We start from the raw sequence: 24,634 nt of genomic DNA, 5'->3' as shown, positions 1-24,634 counted from the left end.
GAAAGGAAAATACTCTGTTAATGGGTCACAGCACTACCCACGAAGCAGTACAGTGTCATTTGAAAGTAGGCTTAGATTGGTAGTAAATATAAATTGTGAACTCTGGAGCAGCCACCAAAAAAATATTTTTTAAAGAGCTATAACAGACGTGCAAAGAGAGGAGAAAAAAAAGGGAATCACACAAAATGCTTAATGAGGTATCCCTGGGTGGCGCAGCGGTTTAGCGCCTGCCTTTGGCCCAGGGCGTGATCCTGGAGACCTGGGATCGAATCCCACATCGGGCTCCCGGTGCATGGAGCCTGCTTCTCCCTCTGCCTGTGTCTCTGCCTCTCTCTCTCTCTCTGTGTGACTATCATAAATAAATAAAAATTTTTAAAAAATGCTCAATGAAAACCAGAGAAGACAGAATAAGGGGGAATATAAAAAAAGAAACAAAGAGTAAGTATGACAATTGGGAAACAGTTATAAACATGATAGATATTAATTCAACTATCAATAAGCACTTTTTAAAAAAAATATTTTTTAAATTTATTCGTGAGAGACACAGAGAGGCAGACACATAGAGGAAGAAGAAGGCTCCCAGCTGTGAACCTGATGTGGGATTCCATCCCAGGACCTCAGGACCACGACCTGAGCCAGGTGCCCCCAGTAAGTACTTTATTTTTTTTTTATTTTTTTTATTTTTTACTGTTAACATCATCTTTATTTTACAAATAAAGAAACTGAGGCACAGACAAGTAAAGTAACACTCCCAGCATCATATAGTTAGTTGGTGACACAGTTGGATTTGAACCTGATAGCCAATTAGACACTAAAAGCTGGTTCCTACCATACATATTGTCAAAAATGTGGTATTTTATTCCTTTGGTTTCCCCTCTTTTTATACGATAAGCATGCTTTACTTTAACAATGAAATAAAATTAAGGTTATCCATATTTCTTGTTTGTCATATGGAAAAATAAAATAGTATTAAAAGATCAATATACGAAATTAAAGGTGATGTACAAAATATATCCTTAAATTACAACCTGTTTTATAAAATTCTGCCTTGCATAAATAAAATTCCATTGCCTATTTCTTGCTGAGCCAGTAAGTACTTTAAATGTGAATTATCGGAGGGAGAGAGGGGAGTGGTGCCTGGGTGGCTCAGTCAGTTAAGTGTCTGCCTTTGGCTCAGGTCATGATCCCAGAGTCCTGGAATTGAGCCCCACATCAGACTCTCTGCTCAGCACGGAGCCTGATTCTCCCTCTCCTGCTGCACCCCCTACTTGTGCTCTCTCTTTTTCTCTGTCAAATAAATAAATAAAATCTTAAAAAAAATAAATGTGAAATATCAAAATATATCAATTAGAGACAAACTCTTAGAGTGGGTTAAAAAGAACAAGACTCAACTCTATATTATCTACAAGAAATGCACTTTAGGGGGATCCCTGGGTGCCTCAGTGGTTTAGCGCCTGCCTTCGGCCCAGGTGTGATCCTGGAGTCCTGGGGTCGAGTCCCACATGGGGCTCCTTGTGTGGAGCCTGCTTCTCCCTCTGCCTGTGGCTCTGCCTCTCTCTCTCTCTCTCTCTCTGTCTATCATGAATAAATAAATAAAATCTTTAAAAAACTTTAAAAAAAAGAAACACACTTTAAATATAAAGACATTGAGAGGTCAGCAGTTAAGGATAAGGAAAGATATGCTATGCTAGCACTAAAAGAAAGAAAAGAATAGCAATATTAATATCAGACTTCAGAGTAAGAAATTTTTTAGAGATAAAGAGGGGGCATTACATAATGATAAAAGAGACAATTCTCCAAGCAAATACAATAATCTTTAATGTGGGTTGTTCTTAACAATAGAGCATCAAAATATGTGAGGTAAAGGATATTTAATGGTAAGAAAACAAACAACCCAGTTAAAAATTGGCAAAATATCTGAACAAATGCCTTGCCAAAGAAGATACACATAGGGCAAGTAGCACAGGAAAAGATACACATCGTATCTCATTAGGGAATTGCAAATTAGGACATTAATGAGTTATCCCCATAGCCCTATTAGAATGGCTGCAATTAAAAAAACAAACAAAGTTGACAATACAAAATTCTGGTCAGTCTGTGGAGCAATAAGAACTTTCATTTGTTGCTGCTAGGAATGCAAAATGTATCATCAGTTATGGAAGAACCCCCACCCCCTTGCCAAATTTCATATATTGAAGCCCTAATATGACTCTATTTCGGAGTAGGGTCTTTAAGGAACTAATTAAGGTTAAATGGAGTCGGAAGAGTGGGGCCCTAATCTGATAGGGCTGGTGTCCATATAAGAAGAGGAGGAGACACCCGAGAGCTCTTTCTCCTTCTCTGTGTGAGCAAAGAGGAAGGGCCAAGGGATAACACAGCAAGAGGGCAGCTGTCTGCAAGCCAGGAGGAAAGCTCTACCAGAAATCAAATTTGTCAGCGTCTTGCTTTTAGACTTACAGCCTCCAGAACTGTGAGAAAATAAATTTGGTTGTTTAAGGACTCAGTCTGTGGTATTTTGTCATGGCAGCCCGATCTGACGAATGCAGTCACTTTGCAAAAATAGCTTGGCAATTTCTGAAAAGTTAAACATAGTTTTACCATATGATCCTGAAAGCCTATGTGTTTATTGAGTTGAAAACCTATAGCTACACAGAAACTTGCATATAAATGTTTATTGCATAATTGCCCTAAACTGAAAGCAACCCAGATGTCATTTTACATATGAATGGACAAAAAAGCAAAACAAAACTGTGTGTGTGTATATATATATGTACACACACACACACACACAATGGAATTCATTGATAATGTGATGAAAGAAATAAGGTATCAAGGCACAAAAGACATGGAGGATTCTTTTTAAAATTTATTTATTATTATTATTTTTTAAGATTTTATTTATTCATGAGGGACACAGAGAGAGGCAGAGCCACAGGCAGAGGGAGAAGCAGGCTCCATACAGGGAGCCCAACGCAGGACTCAGTCCTGGGATCATGGGATCACGCCCTGGGCCTAAAGCAGGCTCTAAACTGCTGAGCCACCCAGGCATCCCTAATTTATTAACTTTTTTTTATTAGTTTCAGAGGTAGAATTTAGTGATTCATCAGTTGCATATAACACCCAGTGTTCATTACATCACATACCCTCCTTAATGCCCATCACCCAATTATCCTTTTGCCCAACCCCCTCTAGCAACCCTCAGTTTGTTTCCTAGAGTTCAGCATCTTTTATGGTTTACCTCCCTCTCAATTTTCATCCTATGTTATCTTTCCTCTCCTTCCTATATGTCTGTATGATTTGTTTCTTAAATTCCACATATGTGTGAAATCATAATGGTATTTGTCTTTCTCTGACTTATTTTGCTTAGTGTAATATTGTCTGGTTCCATCCACATCATTGCAAATGGCAAGATTTCATTCTTTTTGATGGATGAGTAATACATATATATGTATATATATAATAACTTTCATCTTTTTTTGAAGATTTTATTTATTTATTCCTGGGAGACACAGAGAGAGAGGCAGAGACACAGGCAGAGGGAGAAGCAGGCTCCATGCTGGGAGCCTGATGTGGGACTCGATCCCAGGACTCCAGGATCACACCGTGGGCCAAAGGAAGGCGCTAAACCACTGAGCCACCCAGGGATCCCCTACTTTCATCTTCTTTATCCATTCATCTGTCAGTGGACATCTGGGCTCTTTCCATATTTTGGCTATTGTGGACATTGCTGCTATAAACATTGGGGTGCATGTGCCCCTTTGAATCGGTATGTTTGTATCCTTTGGATAAATACCTAGTAATGCAATTGCTGGGGTAGCTCTATTTTTGACTTTTTGAGGAAACTCCATCCTGTTTTCTAGAGTAGTTGCACCAATTTGCATTCCCACCAACAGTGTAAGAGAGTCCCGCTTTCTCCACATCCTCACCAACATAAGTTGTTTCCTGTGTTGTTTTCTTAGCCATTCGGACTGGTGTGAGGTGGTATCTCATTGTGGTTTTAATTTGTATTTCCCTGATGCCAAGTGATGTTGAGCATTTTTTCATGTGTCTGTTGACCATTTGTATGTTGAAGAAATGTCTGTTCGTGCCTTCTGCCTGTTTCTTGAGTGTTTTTTTTTTTGTTTGTTTTTTGGGTGTTGAGTTATGAAATCAGTACATCTACCTATAATTTCTGAAACCCCTCTGCAAGATCTATTTTTAAGAATAAAAATTTTTAAAGGAGACAAGTAGTATGAAGGTGTGCTCTCACGTGACTATATTAATGATTACCTCTGCAACTACTTGCTGGACTAGAGAATGGTTGTATTTTATACTTTTACAAATATCCCAAATGATGCTATAAAGGGCCATCCCTGACTTGCCTGACTTGCCCTTCCACAAAATGTTTATAAGAGTTTTGTGATGATGATGATAATGATAATAATAGCCATTATGTATGTCAGGAGCAGTAACTGTGCTAAACCCTGTGTAAAGCACTTTTTATATTACTTCCAGTGAGATGTATATTGCTATTTTTCCAGTTTTATTCACTGGGTTTGAATTAAAGTATCCTTTCTTCTCAAACTGGAGTCAGTATAGAATACCCTGGGGGGTTTGTGGGAGCCCAGATCACTGGACCTCACCCCTAGGGTTTCTGATTCACTAAATTTTGATGGGGCCAGAGAACTTGCATTTTTTCACAAATTCTCAGGTGATCCTAAAGTTCTACAGAATAAAGACTTAGATGATGATCATGATCATGATGATGACATGTCTCATACGGTTCTTGCCATGTAGTTATTAGCTTTTCACATACCTACACAACAGATAAGTTTATTAACTATAAAGTATGATGATTATTTACTCTTCACTAAGTGGAATTGGATCATCATAAAGGTCTTCATCCTTATTGTCTTCATGTTGAATGGATGAGGAAAGGAGGAGGAAGAGGAGGGGAAGGTCTTGCTGTTCCAGGGGTGGAGAGGTAGAAGAGGTGGAAAAGGTGGAAGGGGAGGCAGGAGAGGCAGGTATACTTGATGTAACTTTGTAGAAATACATCACAATTTTTGTCTTTTTTGCTTTTTCCTTTCTCTAAAAATGTTTCTGTACCTTACCAATCCTTCTTCTCATTTGCTTTATTTTCAGTGCTCATATCATAGAAGAGTCCTTGTCATAAAGGAAGTCAAAAGCAGTCTTGAATAATGCTTCTGCCCAATTATCTCATGTCAATTTGTTTTCTGGCACTGCTTCTTTTACATCTTTTTTCTTCATCCTCTGGCACTGGTTTGGAAGCCCTCATCTCCATCAAGTCATCTGTTCATTCCTCTGGCATGGCGCCTATTAGCTCTTGAATTTCTTCAAGATTCATATCTTGAAACCCTTCACCCCTCCACACCTTTTTTATTTTTTTGCCATATCTACAATCATTTTCATTATTTCCTTGATTGACTCTGTCATAAATCCCATAAGACCATGCACATCTGGACACAGTTTCTCCCTCCCACAGCAAGAATATATTGTTTTGGGATGAATGGCTTTCAAGGCCTTTTCTGTAACAACAATAGCATCTTCAATTGTGTAATCCTTCCAGATTTTCTTGATGTTCTGTCTATTGTGGTTCTCTTCCATAATGTTAACAATCTTTTTCATAAAGTACCATGTGTAGGGCAGCCCAGGTGGCTCAGCAGTTTAGTGTCACCTTCAGCCCAGGGCCTGACCTGGAGACCCAGGATTGAGTCCCATGTCAGGCTCCCTGCACGGAGCCTGCTTCTCCCTCTGCCTGTGTCTCTGCCTCTCTTTCTCTCTGTGTCTCTCATGAATAAATAAAATCTTAAAAAAAAAATAAAGTACCATGTGTAATGAGAGCCTTAAAGATCCTTATGAGCCCCTGATCTAGGGGCTGAATTAAAGACATTAAGTTTGGGGCCAAGCAGACCACTCTGATGCCTTCGGTGTTGAACTCATGGGATTCTAGGTGTCCAGGGACATTGTCCAATATCTAAAGAACTTTAAAAGGCAGCCCCTTACTGGCAAGGTACTTCCCGACTTCAGAGACAGAGCACCAATGGAACAAATCCAGAAAAAGAGTTCTAGTGGCTCAGGCCTTCCTTCTCATTATACAACCAAAAGACTGACAGTTGGTGTTTATCTTTTTCCCTTCCAGGCTTGAGGTAAGCAGCTTTATAGATAACAGCAGTCCTGATCATAAACTGGACTGCATTTGCACAGAACAGTTGAGTTAGCCTATCCCTTCCTGTCTTAAATCCTGATGCTTGCTTCTCTCCTTTGTGGCATTTCTTTTTTTCCAGAATAGGGCACTTTGATCTCTGTTAAAAACTGGTTCAAGCAGATACCTTTCCCCCTCAGTGATTTTCTTAATGGTAGGTGTGAATTCAGCTGCTGCCTTTTGGTTGGCTGTTTCTCCTGTTATCTTGACATTTTTTAAAAAAGATTTTTATTTATTTGAGAGAGAGCAAGAGGCAGCGGGAAGGGTAGAGGGAGAGTGAGAGTGGGAAGCAGACTTTTCATCTGAGCAGCGAGCCAGATGCAGAGCTTGATTCCAGGACCCCAGGATCATGACCTGAGCTGAAGACAGATGCTTAACTGACTGAGCCACCCAGGTGCCCCTATCTTGACATTTTTAAAGCCAAACTTTTCTCAAATTATCAAACTACTCTTTGCTGGCCTTTTGATGTAGATCCTTCACCATCCTTTTGCTTTAAGTTGTTATATAATGACTTTGCTTTTTCTGGAATCATATTAGAGTCTGCTTGTATTCCTTATAGCAATCCTGCACTCACTTAAAAGCTGCATTTTCAATTTGATATTAAAAAGGTATTTCACAAAAAGTGCAAGGTTTTCACACCTGCTGGTGTAGCTGTGGTGATGACTTCATGAATTTCCTTTTCTTTTTTTACAGTGGCCCTTAAACTGGATTCAATTATCTTGAAATGGCAGGCAACCACAGCGACAGACCCCAATCTACCATACATATCAAGCAATTCAACTTTTTCTTGTAATGTCATGATGATGTAGTTTTGAAATGTACGTGAGGTTGGAGGGGTCTGGAGCCGATGGCCAAGAAAGAATTCTTGAGATGTCTGGTGCAAAATTGGACAGGACCTATGGGTAGAAAGAGCTGCTGCACCATGGTTGTGAGGGGTGACTGATTCTGTATTTGGGAGTTAGGGGAGGTAAGGAAAAGGGAGGTTTTCAAAAGAACTTTTATATGCTAAAGAGGACCTTACAAGATCCCAGAGGCCTTATAAGGTCAAGTTAAGGTTGTTTCTCACTCTAATAAAGCATTAACATTAAGACAGTTGGGAGCTTCTGGAAAGAACAGGATACTCTGTCTGCCTCAAGTATTTGTCAACGGGCTGCACGTTACAAGGACATTTTATCTACACTTCCTTCTGGAAGTTAGGTTATTGATAAGAATGCTTTTTTTCTTGTAAATCACTAATATATATGTAAGACTGAGATTCATGTCTTGCAGGACTGTAATCTCTATAAATAACCATTTGTTTTTTCTTCTCTTAGCTTTAGGGCAGCCAAGAATGCCTGAGGAATGTCACATATATCCTGCCTGAGAGTGGTGGTGGTAGTGGTGGGGTTTTGTCGGGGTTTCAGCTTGTGCTTTGTCCTCAGCTTGCCTTCTGCTCTCTTATCAATGACTTTTCTCTGCTCCTTGGGAGCACTTCCAGCATTAGTAGTGGCACTTTCTGTGGGTTTTATGGTGTTTTTCAAGTTTTACAGTATGGCACAAAATATGAAAAGTGATCAAGAACCCTGATCATTTTTTATTGTGATACATAATTTACTGGAGACATGAACTCCTCCCATGGAAACGATTAGCATCACACAGTGTTTTGAGTGGATATTCGCTATACTTGAGCTTACTGCAGTAACAACAGGAGGTGGATAGGAAATTATTACAGTTCAGTATGCACTACAGTAAATTTTATGCAGTTATGATTTAATATTCCATCTTTACATTTGTTTGTATTTCTCTTGACTGCAAATGGCACGATGATGTATGGTCTGTGTTTGTATGGGTAAGTTTTGATAAATTTTAACATTTTATGATAGATTTGTATATATTTTATGGTAGTATGTGATAAAATAAACTGGGATCTGATGTAGTTTTGGGATATTGGTGACGTCCAGGGCCAGCAGCTAAGAAAGAATTCTTGTGGTGTCTCTGGTGCAAAAAAAAAAAAAAAAAAAAAAAGGTGATTTTATTAAAGCACAAGGAACAGGACCCGTGGGCAGAAAGAGCTGCCCTGGGGTTGTAAGGAATGGCTGATTATATACTTGGGAGTTGGGAGGGGGGTAAGGAAAAAGAGAGGTATCCAAAGGGACTTTCATATCCTAAAGAAGACCCTCAGGATACTGCAGGCCTTGCTATTATTAAACTAAGGTTATTTTTCCCTATAGCAAAGCATTAACTTTAGGACAATTGAGAGTTTCCTGGGGGAACATCACACATATCCTACCCAGGAGTGGGGTGGTGGTGGTGGGAGGCCAGTGGGGGGTGGCCGTGGTTGCGCAGGGGGGGTGTGTGAGGGGGGGGTGGGGGGTGTCAGCTTGTGCTTTGTCTTCAGCTTGCCTTCTACTCTGTCATCAATATCTATGTATATTTTATGCACTCAATATATATATAACTTTTTTTTCTTTTTTAAAAAAATACTCCTAGGCTACATGGTTCATCTACAATTTCACTCAGTAGGAGTGAAGTGGGGTCTTTCTTTGTAACAGATTCCCAGGGTTGGAAACAGCTAATTAGAGGAATACTTAAACTTACTATATTCAAGAATTATCTTCAGTTTTCATTGTAAATACTGGTTCAGAAAGGAGAAGTGATCCCACTGCTGGGCACAGGGAGGAAAGTCAAGGCGTCACCTATTTCAGGTGAAGCACTGCTGAAGAACCACTGGATTTTTTTTTTTTTTTAAGATTTTATTTATTCATGAGAGACAGAGAGAGAGAGAGAGAGAGGCAGAGACACAGGGAGAGGGAGAAGCAGGCTCCCTGCAGGGAGCGCGAAGTGGGACTCGATCCCGGGTGTCCAGGATCACGCCCTGGGCCAAAGCTGAGCCACCCAGGGATCCCCTAGCCACAGAAATCTGTGTGTGTGCTCGTTCTCCAACCATATGCCTGGCAGCCCCGGTGGCTCAGCGGTTTAGCGCCGCCTGCAGCCCAGGGCGTGACCCTGGAGTCCGTGGATTGAGTCGCACGTGGAGCTCCCTGCATGGAGCCTGCTTCTCCCTCTGCCTGTGTCTCTGCCTCTCTCCCTCTCTCTCTCTCATGAATAAATAAATCAAATCTTTAACAGCAACAACAACAAAAAGCCATACATCTGTGTTTGGAACTTCACCACCAGGTATCTCCTGAGACCAGAAAGCGCGCTACCGAGATGCCCGAGATGCGCGAGATGCGGTCCGGAACTACATCACCCAGAAGGCAGTGCCTGTGACGTCGACGGCGGGCGCTCAGCCAATGAGAGCGAGCGGAGAGGGGCGTTCCTGCCGCGCCGTGGGCGGGACTTCTGGCGTCTTCCCCCTGGACGCGGGTCGGTTGCCGCGGGTCCGCGTCGGGGCGCCGAGGCGAGGCCGCTGCCCGGAGGGGTCGTCCTGACCGAGCAAAGGACACGGAGGGGCCCAGGCCCCGCCTCCGCGCTGCTGTGTGCGCCGCGACGCCGCCTGTGCCGGGGAGCCTCGGCGCTCGCGGGGGAGTCCGCACAGCGGACACCGAGGGCCCCGGCTCCGGCTGCGGGCTGGGCGGAGGGGTCGGCCGGGCGCCGCTCCCCGCAGTCCCGCTCGGCCCGTGGGCCTCATGGCGGCGCCGGTGAGTGGAGGGTCGCGCGGGCCCACGCGCGCTGGGGTCGCCGCCCTCTCGGTCTTCGCCGCCCCTCGTTCGTGCCCTTGGACCTGGAGGCCCTGGAGGCACGCGGCGGGGCGTGCGGGTTCTGCGTCCGGGCCCGGGGCTCTAAGGGGAGGCCCCCTTCCGCCTCCGACCTCGGCTTGCCCCTTCCCTGCCCTGGGTCTCCGTTCCCTCGGGTCTAAAATCGGAATACCGGGTGCTGACGACTATTGAGCCTCCGGTGAGCGAACCGGAGAGGCTCCGTGTGTGTGACCCGGAGCGCATCACTCCGGACGGACTCGCCTGGTTCCTCTGCTCCGGGGCTCACCCCAGGGACAGCGCGGCCTTCGGGCCTCTACCCGGCCGGAGAGGAGAAGGGAGCCGCGGGGTTTGTTTTTATTTTTTTTGTGGTTTTCTTGTTTTTGTTTTTGTTTTTTTTTAATTGCTGCTTCTCTGGTGGGAATAGAAGGTCCCTGGGCAGGCGGGGGAGGCAGGACAGTCGCCAGGTTGAACTCTGCAGATGCCGCCTGCGTTTTACAAGTGAAGCTGGTTTGCAGCTTGCAGCTGTGAATCCGTTTTCCTGTTAAACACATTTTCTTATTCAGGCCCCCCCCCCACTTTCCAAAGGTTTGGATTTTGCCACCGGCCTCTGGGAGAGACAACATTAGTAAGGCAAAAACAAGAATCCTCTTGGGATTCCTTTTGGTTGGCAGAAACAGGTGATGATGTAAGTTCTTCCTAAAAGTAAAATGGAAGTTAGGGGAACTTTGAGAAAGTGGGGGATACTTTTTTTTTTTCTCTTAAAGATTTTATTGATTCATTTGAGAGAGAGAGAACACAAGCAGGGGGAGTGGAAGAGGGAGAAGCAGGCTCCCCCACCCTGGCCAGGGAACCATATGTGGGGCTCCATCCCAGGACCCTGGGATCATGACCTGAGCTGAAGGCAGATGCTTAACCGACTGAGCCCCCCAGGTGCCCCAACACTTTTCACTTTACTGCCGTTTTGGCTTAGGAAAGTTTTCATAGGAACACTGTGCTTTCAGATGCTGTGGAAGACTATCAAGAAGTGTACTTGAAGAGTGACTCCCATTACGATTTTCGTTAATGATGGTGTACAAGGGGCAGCCCGGGTGGCTCAGTGGTTTAGCACCGCCTTCAGCCCAGGGCGTGATCCTGGGCACCCGGAATCTAGTCCCACGTTGGGCTCCCTGCATGGAGCCTGCTTCTCCCTCTGCCTGTGTCTCTGCCTCTCCGTTTCTCATGAGTACATAAATAAATCTTTAAAAAAAATGATAGTGTACAGGAATGCTATGTTTCTTGGGTTGTAAACACACAGTAGGCCTTAAGTTACTCTCCAGCATGACACCGTGTTTACTCTTATCCTAGCCCTGACCACCTTCGGGACCTACCTTAGTTACTAATCTTTCTTCACCTGGCCTGCCTCATTTCAGTGTCCTCTCAGTGAGGCCTTCCCTAGTTGCTCCAGCTAAAGCCCCCTTGTGTTTGCAGTCAATTCATTCTCTTTTGTTGTTTTCAGAGCCCTTCGCTCCATATGACTTAATCTTGCTCATTTCTTTAATTTCTTGTTGGAGATCTTTCCATATCCCCAGAGTGTGAGCTCCTGTTCTCTGCTCCATCTCCAGGCACTGTTCTTCAGAACGGTGCTGGGCCTATACCTGTGCCCAATATGTGATTGGTGAATGAAAGATATTTACCTCTGTGACTCTGTCATACTTAGATTAAATCTGACACACACACCCCCTGCCTGCCCACGATGGCTGGACCTGAGGGACCTGGGTTCAAATCCTGCCCCTTCTCATTAGATGTACACCTCTGGCTCACTTGGTTTTGAGCCTCAGTTTGCTGCTTGTGAGCCTAGAGGTGATGGCGCTTCCCTCATGGGCTGGGCTGTGAACAGTGAAGGAAATTTGTGAACATGCATTGAGCACTGAGTGTGCTGGGCGCATGGAGGGGCTTTAAGAATATTGTAATTCCCGGGCAGCCTGGGTAGCTCAGCGGTTTAGTGCTGCCTTCAGCCCAGGGCGTGATCCTGTAGACCCGGGATCAAGTCCCACATCGGGCTCCCTGCATGGAGCCTGCTTCTCCCTTTGCCTCTCTCTCTCTCTCTCTCTCTGTCTCTCATAAATAAAATCCTTAAAAAATATATTGTAATTCCTACACCAGCCTAGTGAAGCGTTCAACTGTTATTGTATTGATGTGGAAGTTGAGACGGAGAAGTTAATGTGTGTTTCAGGAGCATGATTCTTGAGGCTGGATTTAAACTCCACGAGTCTAGCTTCAGACCTTCAGACTTTAAGTTGCTTTAACACAGCATCTGAAACCCCAGATGCAGGCAAGCAGTGCATATAGGTCACAATGTCTGGATCTGTTATTTGAATTATTTTTCTCTACTCTTAAGACTAACATCCCAGAGCGCTTACTATCTGCTCCTACCACCTATGTAAGATTATCATGGTTTCGTATCTTTCTCCATTGGCTTCCTAAACAGGAGGCTTTTCTCTCCCACATCCTTTATTCTGTCAGAGGCACCATCTTTTTCCCTCCTGAGCCCAACACAGAGCTAGGTTCTCAGGAGATACTCAGGGGTTCAGGCCTCAAGTCTTTCTGGACTTCCCTTGGGGGCCAAGCAATAGGCCCTCATCTCATCTAGTAGATGCACAGCCACTCATCACCTCTGTTTGATGTTCCAGGCATTGGTATCATTTAAAGATGTGGCTGTGACCTTCACTGGGGAGGAATGGAGACATCTGGACCTGGCCCAGAGGACCTTATACCGGGAGGTGATGCTGGAGACTTGTGGGCTCCTGGTCTCACTGGGTAAGGACTCCACACTCTCCTGAGTGGTACCCCCAGGCTTTCATTCCACCTTCTCTCTATATAAGCATGGCCGATTGAGAAGGCATCTGGGACCTACTTCCTGTCTCTCTACAGCCTCAGCATATTCTGGACTAAGCTTTTCATTGATATCCCTGTGTCTGCAACAGGGATTGTTGTATAAGAAATACATTCTTAATAAAAGCTGGCCTCAATCTGACATCCTTATTCCAGATTCCTATAATAGGTAAGGTGATTGGTTCAGCTTGATTGGATCAAATGTCCTCATAGCCCAGTTGGCAGGACCTGTGAATTCTCCAAAAAGTGGGTGACAGACAGACAGATATTTGACATCAGTGCTCCTGGTGTCTAAGCAGCAGTTTTGGCTAAATGGCTTCTTTGGCCCCTGATGCCTGCACAATTGTCCCTTATTTCCCAAGGCCTATGCTTTCCTTCTCTGCTGCTAAGGGATATAATTTTAGAGGGTGTACAGACACATCATCAAATGGCGTTGATGGGCACCTAAGAATGCACTTCCTTATCCCCTCCTTTCTTGCCTTCCGATTGTTGCTGCAAGAGTCTGGGCTTGATGTTGGGTCTGTTAGCTAATTTCCCCTTCAGAAAACACAGCCTTGTGGAGGCAGCATGAACTTCCTGGGACTAATACAGTTCTTTTGATTTTATTGTATTTTTGTAGTAACCTTTCACCTAGCCCAAGTGACCTAATATCTGTGAAGTGTTTAGAATACAACTGGGAACATAAGCAAATGTGACACATGTGCTTATTATATGTACTAAATCAGTAAATCTCATATATTCAATATTCATATATTCCCACTGAAATTTTAAATGGCCAGTTTACCCAGAAATCGGTCTGAATATTAATTGAATGGAGGCCCACGGTCCCTCTTTTCCCAGACATCCAAATGGTTACCATGACAGGGCTCTCCCAGGTTTGTGTCCACCTGGTCTCTCCAGTACAGTAAGTGGTGTTAGTTTGTGACCGTTGTGATAGGTTGTTGAAAGGAGATGCACAGGAAATAGCATTCCAGGTGGAGGAGAAGCCAAGTCCCATAACAGAGATGAAGGAAGGTCTGATTGGACTTTGACACTGCCCCAGCACTGAGCTCAGTGCCAGGTTTCTAGCAAACATCGGTGGACATTTGCTACATGACAACTGGATGCATTCTGGCCTGCAATACAGGATTTTCCAGTTGGAGTTTCTGTGGGTCCCGGTGCCTTAGTCGCTGGATTCTCCTCGGAGTCTTCCTGTCCTCAAACCTTTTCATTTTGCAAAATGCTTTTGGGTGCAGGTGCCAGAAAACCTCCTACTGATTTCACACCTGAAAAATATAATGACTTCACCTGGTGAGAAGCCCTGAGATGATGCTGGCTCCTGGCCTGGTAGATGCCAACCTGGTTGTGTTTGTTTGCTTTCTCCCCTTGGTCTAGGTCATCAGGCCATTGTCCTCTAAGTAGCCATAGGATGCTACAGCAGCAAGTAGGGCAGCAGGTCCCCACCTTCAGCTCTGTCTTCCCAACTTGGGTTAAAGGCTTTCTCTTCAGAATGGGTAGCAGGTTTAGGTCATGGCCAACCTCAGACAACTGAGTACCAGTAAATCGACCCAGCAGTCGACTTTGTCCAATGTGTTTAGCCATCCTTGGGCACCAGAATCACCTGGGGAGCTTTTACAAACTTGCTGTGTTTTGTCCTTATGCCCAGAGATTTGACTTAATTCGTTCTGTGTTCAGAACCAGACATCTTTAGGTAGTCCTGATCCACGGAGAGGTTGAATCCATCTGGCTTAATTAGGGAACAGCCTTCTGGAAGGTGTGAAGTTTCCTTTCTGGAGTTTCATGGTGGCATGTGAAAGGTGTGTACTCCTGTATACTTGAGACTTTACCTTTTATCCTTACCTGTGTACCCATGCCCCATTTGTTTCTCCATGCACAGGGCATCCTGTTCCCAAACCAGAGCTGATCTACCTACTGGAGCATGGGCAAGAACTGTGGTCAGTGAACAGAGGCCTCTCCAAAAGCACCCATACAGGTGGGTGGCTCAGAGTCTGGCAGATGGGTGTCATGGCAGAGGGTTTCATGGCAACTGAGAGACTACCCAGGGGAACACTGTCTGAAATTCCATTGGCAACTTCATTTATGGCCTTCCTGTGGTCTTGGTTCATGATGTAGTACTCCAGCTTTGTTTGCCCTGTTTTTCTATCCCATCAAACTCTTGCCTTTATTAGGGTTAGGATTCAATATACTGAGTAAGATCAGGCTCTAAGTGCTTGGCCACTCACCAGCCTCATGACCCTGGGGAAGTTGCATGATCTCGCTGTACCTTTGATATACAAGTCAAGCTAAGTTAATTCTCTGCTGTAAAAGATAAACTCCAAAATCTGGGTGGGTCAACAGATAAAGAGTTTTTTTTTTTTTTTCATTCACAACATGGTTAATGTGGATCTGCAGGGGAACTCCATACCACATAGTTATTCTAGGGGTCCAGGTGCATTCTGTTGACAGTATGATGCCCTGGCATCATCCACCTGGCTAAGAGGAATAGGCGGGAAGGAGAATACAGATGGCCCCCAACTTAGAGTGGTTCAAATTAGGATTTTTCCAGTTTGCAATGGTGTGAAAGCTGTGTATATTCAGTAGAAACTGGACTTCGAATTTTGAATTTGTATCTTTTCCTAGGCTAGCGATACTCTCTTCCGGTACTGGGCAGCAACAGCGAGTTGCAGCTCCCAGTCAGCCATGCAATCGTGTGGGTAAACAACCAGTACACTTATAGCCATTCTGTTCTTCACATTCAGTACAATAGTCCATAAATGCATGAGACATTCAGCACTTTAATATAACATAATCTTTGTATTTGATCATTTTGCCCAACTATAGGCTAATGTAAGTGTACTGAGCACATTTAAGGTAGTCCAAGCTAAGCTATGATGTGCGGTGGGTTAGTTGTATTAAATGCATTTAGATGGGTTTATTGGGCTATAACCCCATCATGAGTTGAGGAAGATCCATAATCATATCCACTTGCACACGTACATCACTTCCATTCACATTCCATTGACAAGACCTGGGCATTAGGCTACTTGTTACATCAAACTGGGAAATGTGGCTTAGCTTTGTGCTCAAGGAGAAGGAGCCAGGGATATGAACAAGTCCTCGGTCTGCTAAACTAGCCTACATTAGAAAAAGTAATGATAGTTTCTGCATTGTCGGATTATTTGGGAATGTAATTAGATAACAGGAAACTGCTTATAGCACACTGCCTGACCCAGAGTAAATGACAAAATAACAAAAGTTATGTTTGTAATATTCATGCATTGTTAGTCATAATGAATCATGATATCTCAAACTTCCTTTCCCAATTCAGAAAAGACAGTCCTTTCTGTTTCTGCAGATTACTATCTCTAACTTTGCATCCCACCCTCTTCCACTTTCATCCAATCCTTTATTTATCTACACATCCATGTCTGTCTCACACCTTCTCCCCCCTCTGCAGTTCTATATCTTCACTTGATTTGGCCCACTCCTCCCATCTTCCCATTTTCAATTACTAGTCTTACCATTCAGCAAGTCAAGAAAGCCAGGAACAAAAGGACGATCCCACAACACCTCCATCTTTTTCATACCCTCTCTCCAGCCATTCCTGACTCTTATCGTGTTCTATCTGATGTATGTCCTGACTCTGTCACCTTCACCAGGTCTGTCAGTTCCACATTACACCCTAGTCCAAGCTGTACTCGTCTCTTGCCTGCAATGTTGCTAACAGATTTCTGACTGCTGTCCCCATATCTGGTCTGTGTCTCTGGTCCATTCTTTGTCTTTGATCCTCTTCCCCATCCACTCACCCTTCTTCCAGATATCCCCACACCTAGCTACCAATAATTTAGCCCGTGACCTACTTCACGTTGAGAAGAGTCTCACACGTGGCTTTCTTGCCTTTTAACCCTTACAGACTCATCCTGTAGCTTCCTTCTCATCCCTGTGGAAGGGTTCTCATGGCAAATTCCACCAGGAGAGTCTAGGTCACACTTTGTCTGCCTTAATTATCTGTCCATCTAATATTACCACAAACATAGCTTAAAATATCACTCATTTACTGTTTCTCACCTGTGGGTCAGAGGTCTAGGCTCAATTTGGTGGGATCCACTACAAGCCACCGTCAGAGACACCTTGCGACATGTCCGCTTCCTTCTTCTGATCAAGTGATGGTGGGAGAGACTCCAGCGAGAGGGATGCAACCAACACACAACCTCATCTGTTACATTCCACTGCTTTGCCATATCCTATTCTTTAGAAGCATATCAAGAGCCTGCAGCATTCTGCCAGAGGGCATCATAACAGGGTGTAAGCACCATGAGGTAGGAATTACAAGAAGCTGTACATGACTCTGTTGCACCTGGGACCTTGGGTCTTCACTTATTTCCTACCTCTTCTGTATCTTCACTTTCTCTCTACTCAATATAGAAAAACATAGAAGTTTCTGACGCTTGGGGGAAGCATGAAACAAAAAAAAAACAGTCTTGGCTCTCCAACACATAATTGTTGACGACTATTTGATCTGAACAACCAAGCTTCTGGGAGCAGTTTTCTCATTCTCGGAAGAGTCAGCTCTGCAGGACTTCTGCGCTTCCCCTTCTATTTTACTATTTTCTTTTAATTGCTGTACTAAGGTATAACTTATACATAGTGAATATACAAATCTTAAAGGTTCATCTTTATGAAATATTACATAAATAAACCCAAGTATCCACCACACAGGTCAAGAAATACTTCCAGCACTTCACAGGTTTCTTTTGCTCCTTGTTAATATTCCCTTTTATAAAAGTAGCTGGCATTCAACTCAATCACTGTAGATTAATTTTAAAGACTTATACATGGAGCCTCATGATACATAATACTGTTACAGCTGTCTTTTGATAATCATTATGGCTCTGAGGCTCCCTCCTGTGGTTGCAAAATGAGTTATTTCTTAATCATGCAATGTCTCAGTGAATGAATAGATTATGTGTATCCATTTTCCTGGTATATGGGAATTTTTCAGAATATTGTGAAGAATGCAGCTATGAGTATTTTTTTAATTGGAGTTCAATTTGCCAACATATAGCATAACACCCAGTGCTCATCCCACCAAGTGCCCCCCTTCGTGCCCATCACCCAGTCACCCCAACCCCCCACCCACCTCTTCTACTACCCCTTGTTCATTTTCCAGAGTTGAATATTCTTGATTATATTTTTTGTTGAATGTAAGCACATTTCTCTTGGGAATATGCAAATACGTGGACTGGCTGGATCATGGTGTCGGTACATGATTAACTTCAGTAGAAACCACGAAAGAGGTTTTTGTATTGTTTTAAGATTTTATTTATTCATGTAAGACACAGAAAGAAAGGCGGAGACATAGGCAGAGGGAGAAGCAGGTTCCCTGTAGGAAGCCTGATGCAGGACTTGATCCCAGGTCCTCAGGATCATGACCTGAGCCCAAGGGCATATCTTGGTTATTGTAAATAATGCTGCAATAAACACAGAGGTGCCTGTAACCTATGTATGTGATTTTATAATGGCATTATAACTGACATTCTGAAAACGGACTTTAAAAATTACTTCAGGGTGGCGCAGCGGTTTGGCGCCTGCCTTTGGCCCAGGGCGCGATCCTGGAGACCCGGGATCGAATCCCACGTCGGGCTCCCGGTGCATGGAGCCTGCTTCTCCCTCTGCCTGTGTCTCTGCCTCTCTCTCTCTATCTGTGTGTGACTATCATAAATAAATAAAAATTTAAAAAATAAAAAAAATAAAAAAAATAAAAATTACTTCATTGTACTCGTGTACACATGCTTTTTTTTGAACTTTACAAAAAGTATATTATAGTTTATATTGTCTTATGTTGTTTGTATTTTTCATTCAACAGTATATTAAGATCGACTGTGCATGTAGTATACTTCATTCATTTTTTTTCTTCTATAGTCATTTTCATGATTATAACACAGTGTGCTCATGTATTTTCATGTTTCCAGTTTTTAATACCCACAGAGTGCTGTTGTGAAAATTCATGTACAGATGTCCTCATGCAAATGTGTAGGAATTTCTCTTAATAGGGTTCCTAGGGCTAGAATTTTTTTATTATTATAAGTGAGCAAAAGGAGAACTTCACTAGGTACTGCCCTGCTGTTTTCTCAAATGGTATCTTACCTGTTTATACTTCACCTGCATTATACTAACAATTCTGTGGATCTGTGTCTTTTCCAATACTTGATATTGTCATGTTCTTAAGTTTTTTTCAGTTGGGTGAATATAATTTGATATCTCACTGTGGTCTTTTTGCCCTCCCCATATACCTAAGAAAGCTGAGCACCTCTTCCTTTGTTGATTGGCTGATGTATATCTTCTGTGAAATGTTAGCTCATACACATATGCTTAGTTTTCATTTTGGATGTGGAACGTTGAAGTTCCCAATTGTAATTGTGGTTTTGTCTGTTTTTCCTTTGAACTCAGTTTTGGCTCTGATATTTGTTGCATATAGATTTAGGTTTGTTAGGTTTTCCTGGTGGATTGCTCTTTTTATCATTCTATAATGTCACTCTTTTTCTCACTCTTTACTTTGCTCTGTAATCTATAGTATCTGATATTAACTTACCCTTATTTGCCTTTTTAAAAGTTATAGTTTAGTCAAATTGACTAGTCTTTTCTTTTATAGATAATGCTTTTGTATCTTGTTTATGAAATCTTTCACTTTCAAAAAGATAGTCATTTTTATGATTTACTAAATGTTAATGTTGAGCTTTTGACAGCTAGGTCTTTTCTTTTTTTAATTTTTATTTATTTATGATAGTCACAGAGAGAGAGAGAGAGAGAGAGAGAGAGGCAGAGATATAGGCAGAGGGAGAAGCAGGCTCCATGCACTGGGAGCCCGACGTGGGATTCGATCCCGGGTCTCCAGGATCGCGCCGTGGGCCAAAGGCAGGCGCTAAACCGCTGCGCCACCCAGGGATCCCAGCTAGGTCTTAATCAGTCTGGAGTTCATTTTTGTGTGGGGTGAGGTTAGGAATGCAATTTCATTTTCCCCCGTATGGGAAATCACTTCTCTGGATCCATTTATTGAATAGCCCCTCCTTTTCTCAGTGGGCCTCTCTGCTACTTCTGTCATATTCCAAAATTCATACATTTCTGAGCTTTTTTTTTAAAGATTTTATTTATTCATGAGAGACACACAGAGAGAGAGGCAGAGACATAGGCAGAGGGAGAAGCAGGCTCCTTGTGGGACCCCGGGATCACGACCTGAGCCAAAGGCAGACACTCAACCACTGAGCCAACCCAGGCACCCCCATTTCTGAGCTCCTAATTCTGTTTTTCCCTTTGACAGTTTGATAGTTTATCTCAAATCTATTTCTACATTGTACTGCCTTGATGTGTATAATCATCATAATCCGAATTCCTCAAAAGGCAAGATTCTCTTCTTTATTCTTCTGAGAAGGTAGCCTGGTCTGTTTGTTCTTTTATATAAATTCCACAATCACATTGTCCGTATTCTTGAAAAACTCTGTTCGGATTTTATTTGCATAGATGAATTTAAGAACAACTGTATATTACCAACCTTCCTTTTCATATAGATCTTCATTAATATGGTAAGTTTATAATTCTCTTCATCTAGATGATATCCATTTGGTGTCTGTTCACCTCAGTCTTTACTTCGGTGGGGTCTTCACTCAGACGAACTAGACTCAGTACGTCCACCCAGTAGTTTCTCACTCCTCTTCACTTTGCCTGGCATCCAGCATTCTCTCAAGACACCGCACGATGTACTTGCTGTCATCTGCAGTTTCTTTCTTTTAATTCCTCTATCAGGGAATTCCTACTCTCCTTTAGAGAGAAGCTCCCATAGCACCTTTTCCAGGTAGCCGGCACTGACCTCTTTCTGTCTCCCATGTGGCCAAGTTAGGTGCACCTTCCCCGTGCTGTCATACCATGAGATGTTAGAGCACAGTCTTTACACACTGTGTAGTCATTACTCTGCCCACCCTCCTCCATTCTGGAGAGTGAGGACTCATCCCCATTGCAGATTCTCTGTGCCCTGCCCCAGCTTTTCTTCCTGGGTTACCTTTGAAAGATGTCAAGAGTCCAAGGATTAGTGAAGAAAGAAATTGTAAATGTGGGCTAAGATGTATATAAATGCCATAAGCATTAGAGGGATAATTTTCATCTTCATTCTACCACTCAAATAGTAATTGTTCTGTTATTATCACTAATAGACACCTTTCTGTATTGGATTTCCTTCAGGTGAAAAAGCAAAACCTGAGACCACAGAGCTTACTGCTTCTCAGCTGGCCTTCACTGAGGAAGCCCCTTTTGAGGAACAAGTGACACAGGGAGTCGCAAGGGATTCCAGGTTGGGGCAAGCAAGGGATCAGGAAAAACTATCAGAAATGCAGGAAGGGAGCTTGAGGACAGGAACAGACCCCCACAAGGAGACATGCACTAGGAAATTGGCCCGTAAACATGATGATTTGGAAACAGATGATCGTTTGTGTTTAACGGTTTTACAGGAGCGAGTCACTGCACAAGGTGATCTACAAGAACATGAACAAGGACTAGGAAAAGACCCTGTGATAGATGCAAGGAATAACTTGTATAAATGCAGAGAATGTGGGAAAAGATTTAGCAAGAATTGGGCCCTCGTTCGTCATCAACAGATTCATGCTGGAGTCAAGCCTTATAAATGCAGTGAATGTGGGAAAGCCTGTCGTTATATGGCAGACTTCATTCGACATATGAGGTTGCATACTGGGGAAAAACCATACAAGTGTATTGAGTGTGAGAAGGCCTTCAAACGCAGGTCTCACCTCACAGAGCACCAGCGCATTCACACTGGAGATAAGCCCTATGAGTGCAAAGAATGTGGTAAAACTTTTACCCACCGCTCCTCTTTTAACCAGCATAATATGACTCACACTAGGGAAAAGCCTTTTTTGTGCAAAGAATGTGGGAAAGCTTTTTACTACAGCTCTTCCTTTGCTCAACACATGAGGATTCACACGGGAAAGAAACTCTATGAGTGCAGTGAATGTGGGAAGGCCTTTACTCACCGCTCCACTTTTATCCAGCATAATATGACCCACACAGGAGAGAAACCCTTTTTGTGCAAAGAATGTGGAAAAGCTTTTTGCCTCAGCTCATCCTTCACTCAACACATGAGGATTCACACTGGAGAGAAACCCTATGAGTGCAATGACTGTGGAAAGGCCTTCACTCATCGCTCTACTTTTATCCGGCACAAGAGGACTCATACTGGAGAGAAACCCTTTGAGTGCAAGGAATGTGGGAAAGCCTTTTGTGACAGCTCTTCCTTAATTCAGCACCTGAGAATTCACACTGGTGAGAGGCCCTATAAGTGCAGTGAATGTGGAAAAGCCTTTACACACCACTCTGTTTTTATCCGACATAATAGGACCCACAGTGGAGAAAAACCTTTGGAGTGTAAACAATGTGCAAAAGCCTTCTACTACAGCTCTTCCTTTACTCGACACATGAGGATTCACACTGGCGAGAAGCCCTATGTATGCAGAGAATGTGGAAAGGCCTTTACCCAGCCTGCAAATTTTGTTCGTCATAATAGGATCCACACTGGAGAAAAACCATATGAATGCAAAGACTGTAAGAAGGCTTTTTGTGACAACTTTGCCTTAACTCAACACATGAGAACTCACACTGGGGAGAAACCCTTTGAATGTGGTGAATGTGGAAAAACCTTTAGCCACAGTTCATCCTTCACTCACCATCGAAAAATTCACACCAGAGTTTAAAGGCCTCTTCAGGTTGTTTACTTCAGTCAATTTTAGTGACCTCATACTGGTGAAATATCTTTTCTTTTGAATATAATTATTCAGGAAAATCTTTCGGCCAGAGAAATATCTTGCTTGTTACTGATAATTCATACTGAAGGGAAACCTAATTGTCACCCCCGTGAGAGCTTTTTGTGGCAGGGCATCTCAAGGGTCAAATTAGAAATTGACCCAGTCTAGACCCTTACACTACCCCTGAGAATCATCCACAAGTGAGACCCAGTGGTTGTATCTCTGGGAAAAGTGTCAGCAAGAATCCTATGTTTATACTATAAACCCATCTCAAGAGTATGTTAAAAGGGCAATGAGTGGTAGAGGAGGGGATGTAGAAGAGAAAGGAAAAAGAAAAGCATACATGGCTTCTTTCCAGTTTCCCTGCCAAGGTTGTGATAATTTGTCATTACGGCTGTAGTGGGGGGTATTGGGTGTATGGAGGATAAAAAGACCTCACCCGCATCGTGTTTTTTATATATCCATTATCAGGAGAGTTGGAGCACTGAAGGCAGCTGTGCTGCCAACATTTTTTGAGAATATTCCTTATTCTAAAACATTGTCATTTTTAAGTTTTAGGAGCATAAATGTTTGTGAGAGGTTTAGAAGCCTGAGTCATGAAATACTTAGACACACACAGACATGTATATTTAGTCAATTCTTGTTACTCATTGTAGTCATATTCTATAAATTCATCACAAACAGTGAATTCATGAATACTGAACCACTGCTCCTAGAGGAAATACAAATTTAGGTTCACATTTTCATCAACCAATTAATGCATTATCTGTCATGGAATTTTTTTTCTGTTTATAGGCATCTGAATTTAATGTTTCATATAAATTATATGCAGGATTATAAAAACACTTCAATTACATCATTTTGTGTAGTGTATTGTTATTACACTACTACTTTAACTTAGTCATACAGTTACCACAGTTTAGTACCCACAATAAACACAGTAAACCGTAGAGTAATATGAACACCTACACTATGCTATAGTCATGCAAAGAAAGTCCAGGAAAAAAAAGGTTAAAATTAATCAAAGATTAACATTTAATAAAACTAGTTTTGATAGCGCTGTGGGCTGTGTGGTGGGGGCAGTGCACTCTGGATAAACCTCTTGACCGTGGCTTGCCCTGAGAAAACCAATGTTGTAGCTGATGGTACTCGTGCAGAAGAGGAAGATGATGAGTCCGGAAGACCAACATCTAGCAGTTCTACCTCAGGAGTTTGACTTTTGCCACTTGTTGGTGACACTGGCAGTGCTCTTTCCTGAAGTGGCTTGAAAAATTGCATGAGGCTGCATTCAATGATAGGGTCACATTGTTTCACATCATGGAAAATTCTTCCAAGGCAGACTTTCATTCTGATATTATGGCTGCTCTGAGAGGGCTTATTCACTGAGTGGTAGACTGGTTTTTCAGCACCATCCTCATCACCGACTTCGGTGCCTTGTTTTGCCATCTTTTCTAGGTCTTTGTGGGCTCTACTACCCCTTCTGCCAAAACTTCTTCCACACCTTCCCTCATGTCACTGAAGCTTTTCCCACTATTTGCCACGTGATATGCATTATATGTTTGACACTCTCCTTTATATTTCTTGTAATACTTTCAAAACCTTTGAAATTTTATTTTTTAAAGATTTTATTCATGAGAGAGAGAGAGAGGCAGAGACAAAGGCAGAGGGAGAAGCAGGCTCCATGCAGGGAGTCCGACGTGGGACTTGATCCCGGGTCTCCAGGACCACGCCCTGGGCTGAAGGCAGGCACTAAACTGCTGAGCCACCGGGGCTGCCCAAAACCTTTGAAATTTTAGGTTTTACAGGCAGTCTGGCCATTTTCCCAGACATTACTGATAGTAGTCTGCTTGATATGATCCCAGGCTGTGCACCGCAATCACTGACAGTTCATGTAGTGACGGACTTCCAATAGTCCTCATGATGGTGTCCTTGTAGGTGTTGTGTGCTTTACTGTAAAGTTCCCTCATGCTGTGCACCATGAAAGCTTTATTACGTCCTGATGGAGAGGTTAAATGACAGACTTGCTGTGTAGGGGTATGGAAAGTACATCTAGGTTGGGGTGGGTATTTGCAAGCTCTTTGTGGCGATGGACCGGG

At 43.0% G+C, this 24,634-nt stretch overlaps 1 protein-coding gene and 1 long non-coding RNA gene across 10 annotated transcripts in view; both read left to right on the top strand.

Annotated features, from left to right (window-relative positions):
* Nucleotides 1-23,394, top strand: part of ZNF599 (zinc finger protein 599) — a 45,041-nt gene extending 21,647 nt beyond the window's left edge. For 2 of the 9 annotated variants that reach the window (XM_049095611.1, XM_049095612.1), the window contains 4 exons: nt 9,362-9,825; nt 12,552-12,678; nt 14,630-14,725; nt 20,965-23,394. In XM_049095611.1, coding sequence (XP_048951568.1) covers nt 9,814-9,825; nt 12,552-12,678; nt 14,630-14,725; nt 20,965-22,487 — 1,758 coding nt within the window. In that variant the 5' untranslated portion in view covers nt 9,362-9,813 and the 3' untranslated portion in view covers nt 22,488-23,394. Of the gene's footprint in view, nt 1-541; nt 649-9,361; nt 9,826-12,551; nt 12,679-14,629; nt 14,726-16,890; nt 17,052-20,964 lie in introns of those variants that run through there. The other 7 variants (XM_025425151.3, XM_049095604.1, XM_049095582.1 and 4 more) reach the window with 5 other exon arrangements.
* LOC125752762 (uncharacterized) lies at nt 10,240-11,133 on the top strand. The gene is made up of 2 exons (XR_007402950.1): nt 10,240-10,567; nt 10,884-11,133. It is a non-coding gene; the product is annotated as an uncharacterized LOC125752762 (long non-coding RNA).
* Nucleotides 23,395-24,634: the final 1,240 nt, after the last annotated feature.

The sequence above is a fragment of the Canis lupus genome, chromosome 1, assembly GCF_003254725.2.
Source record: "Canis lupus dingo isolate Sandy chromosome 1, ASM325472v2, whole genome shotgun sequence".
In the NCBI taxonomy this organism is placed as follows: domain Eukaryota; kingdom Metazoa; phylum Chordata; class Mammalia; order Carnivora; family Canidae; genus Canis; species Canis lupus.
Note: the sequence above shows the minus strand (reverse complement) of the source record. Positions and strands in the feature narration are given on the sequence as shown.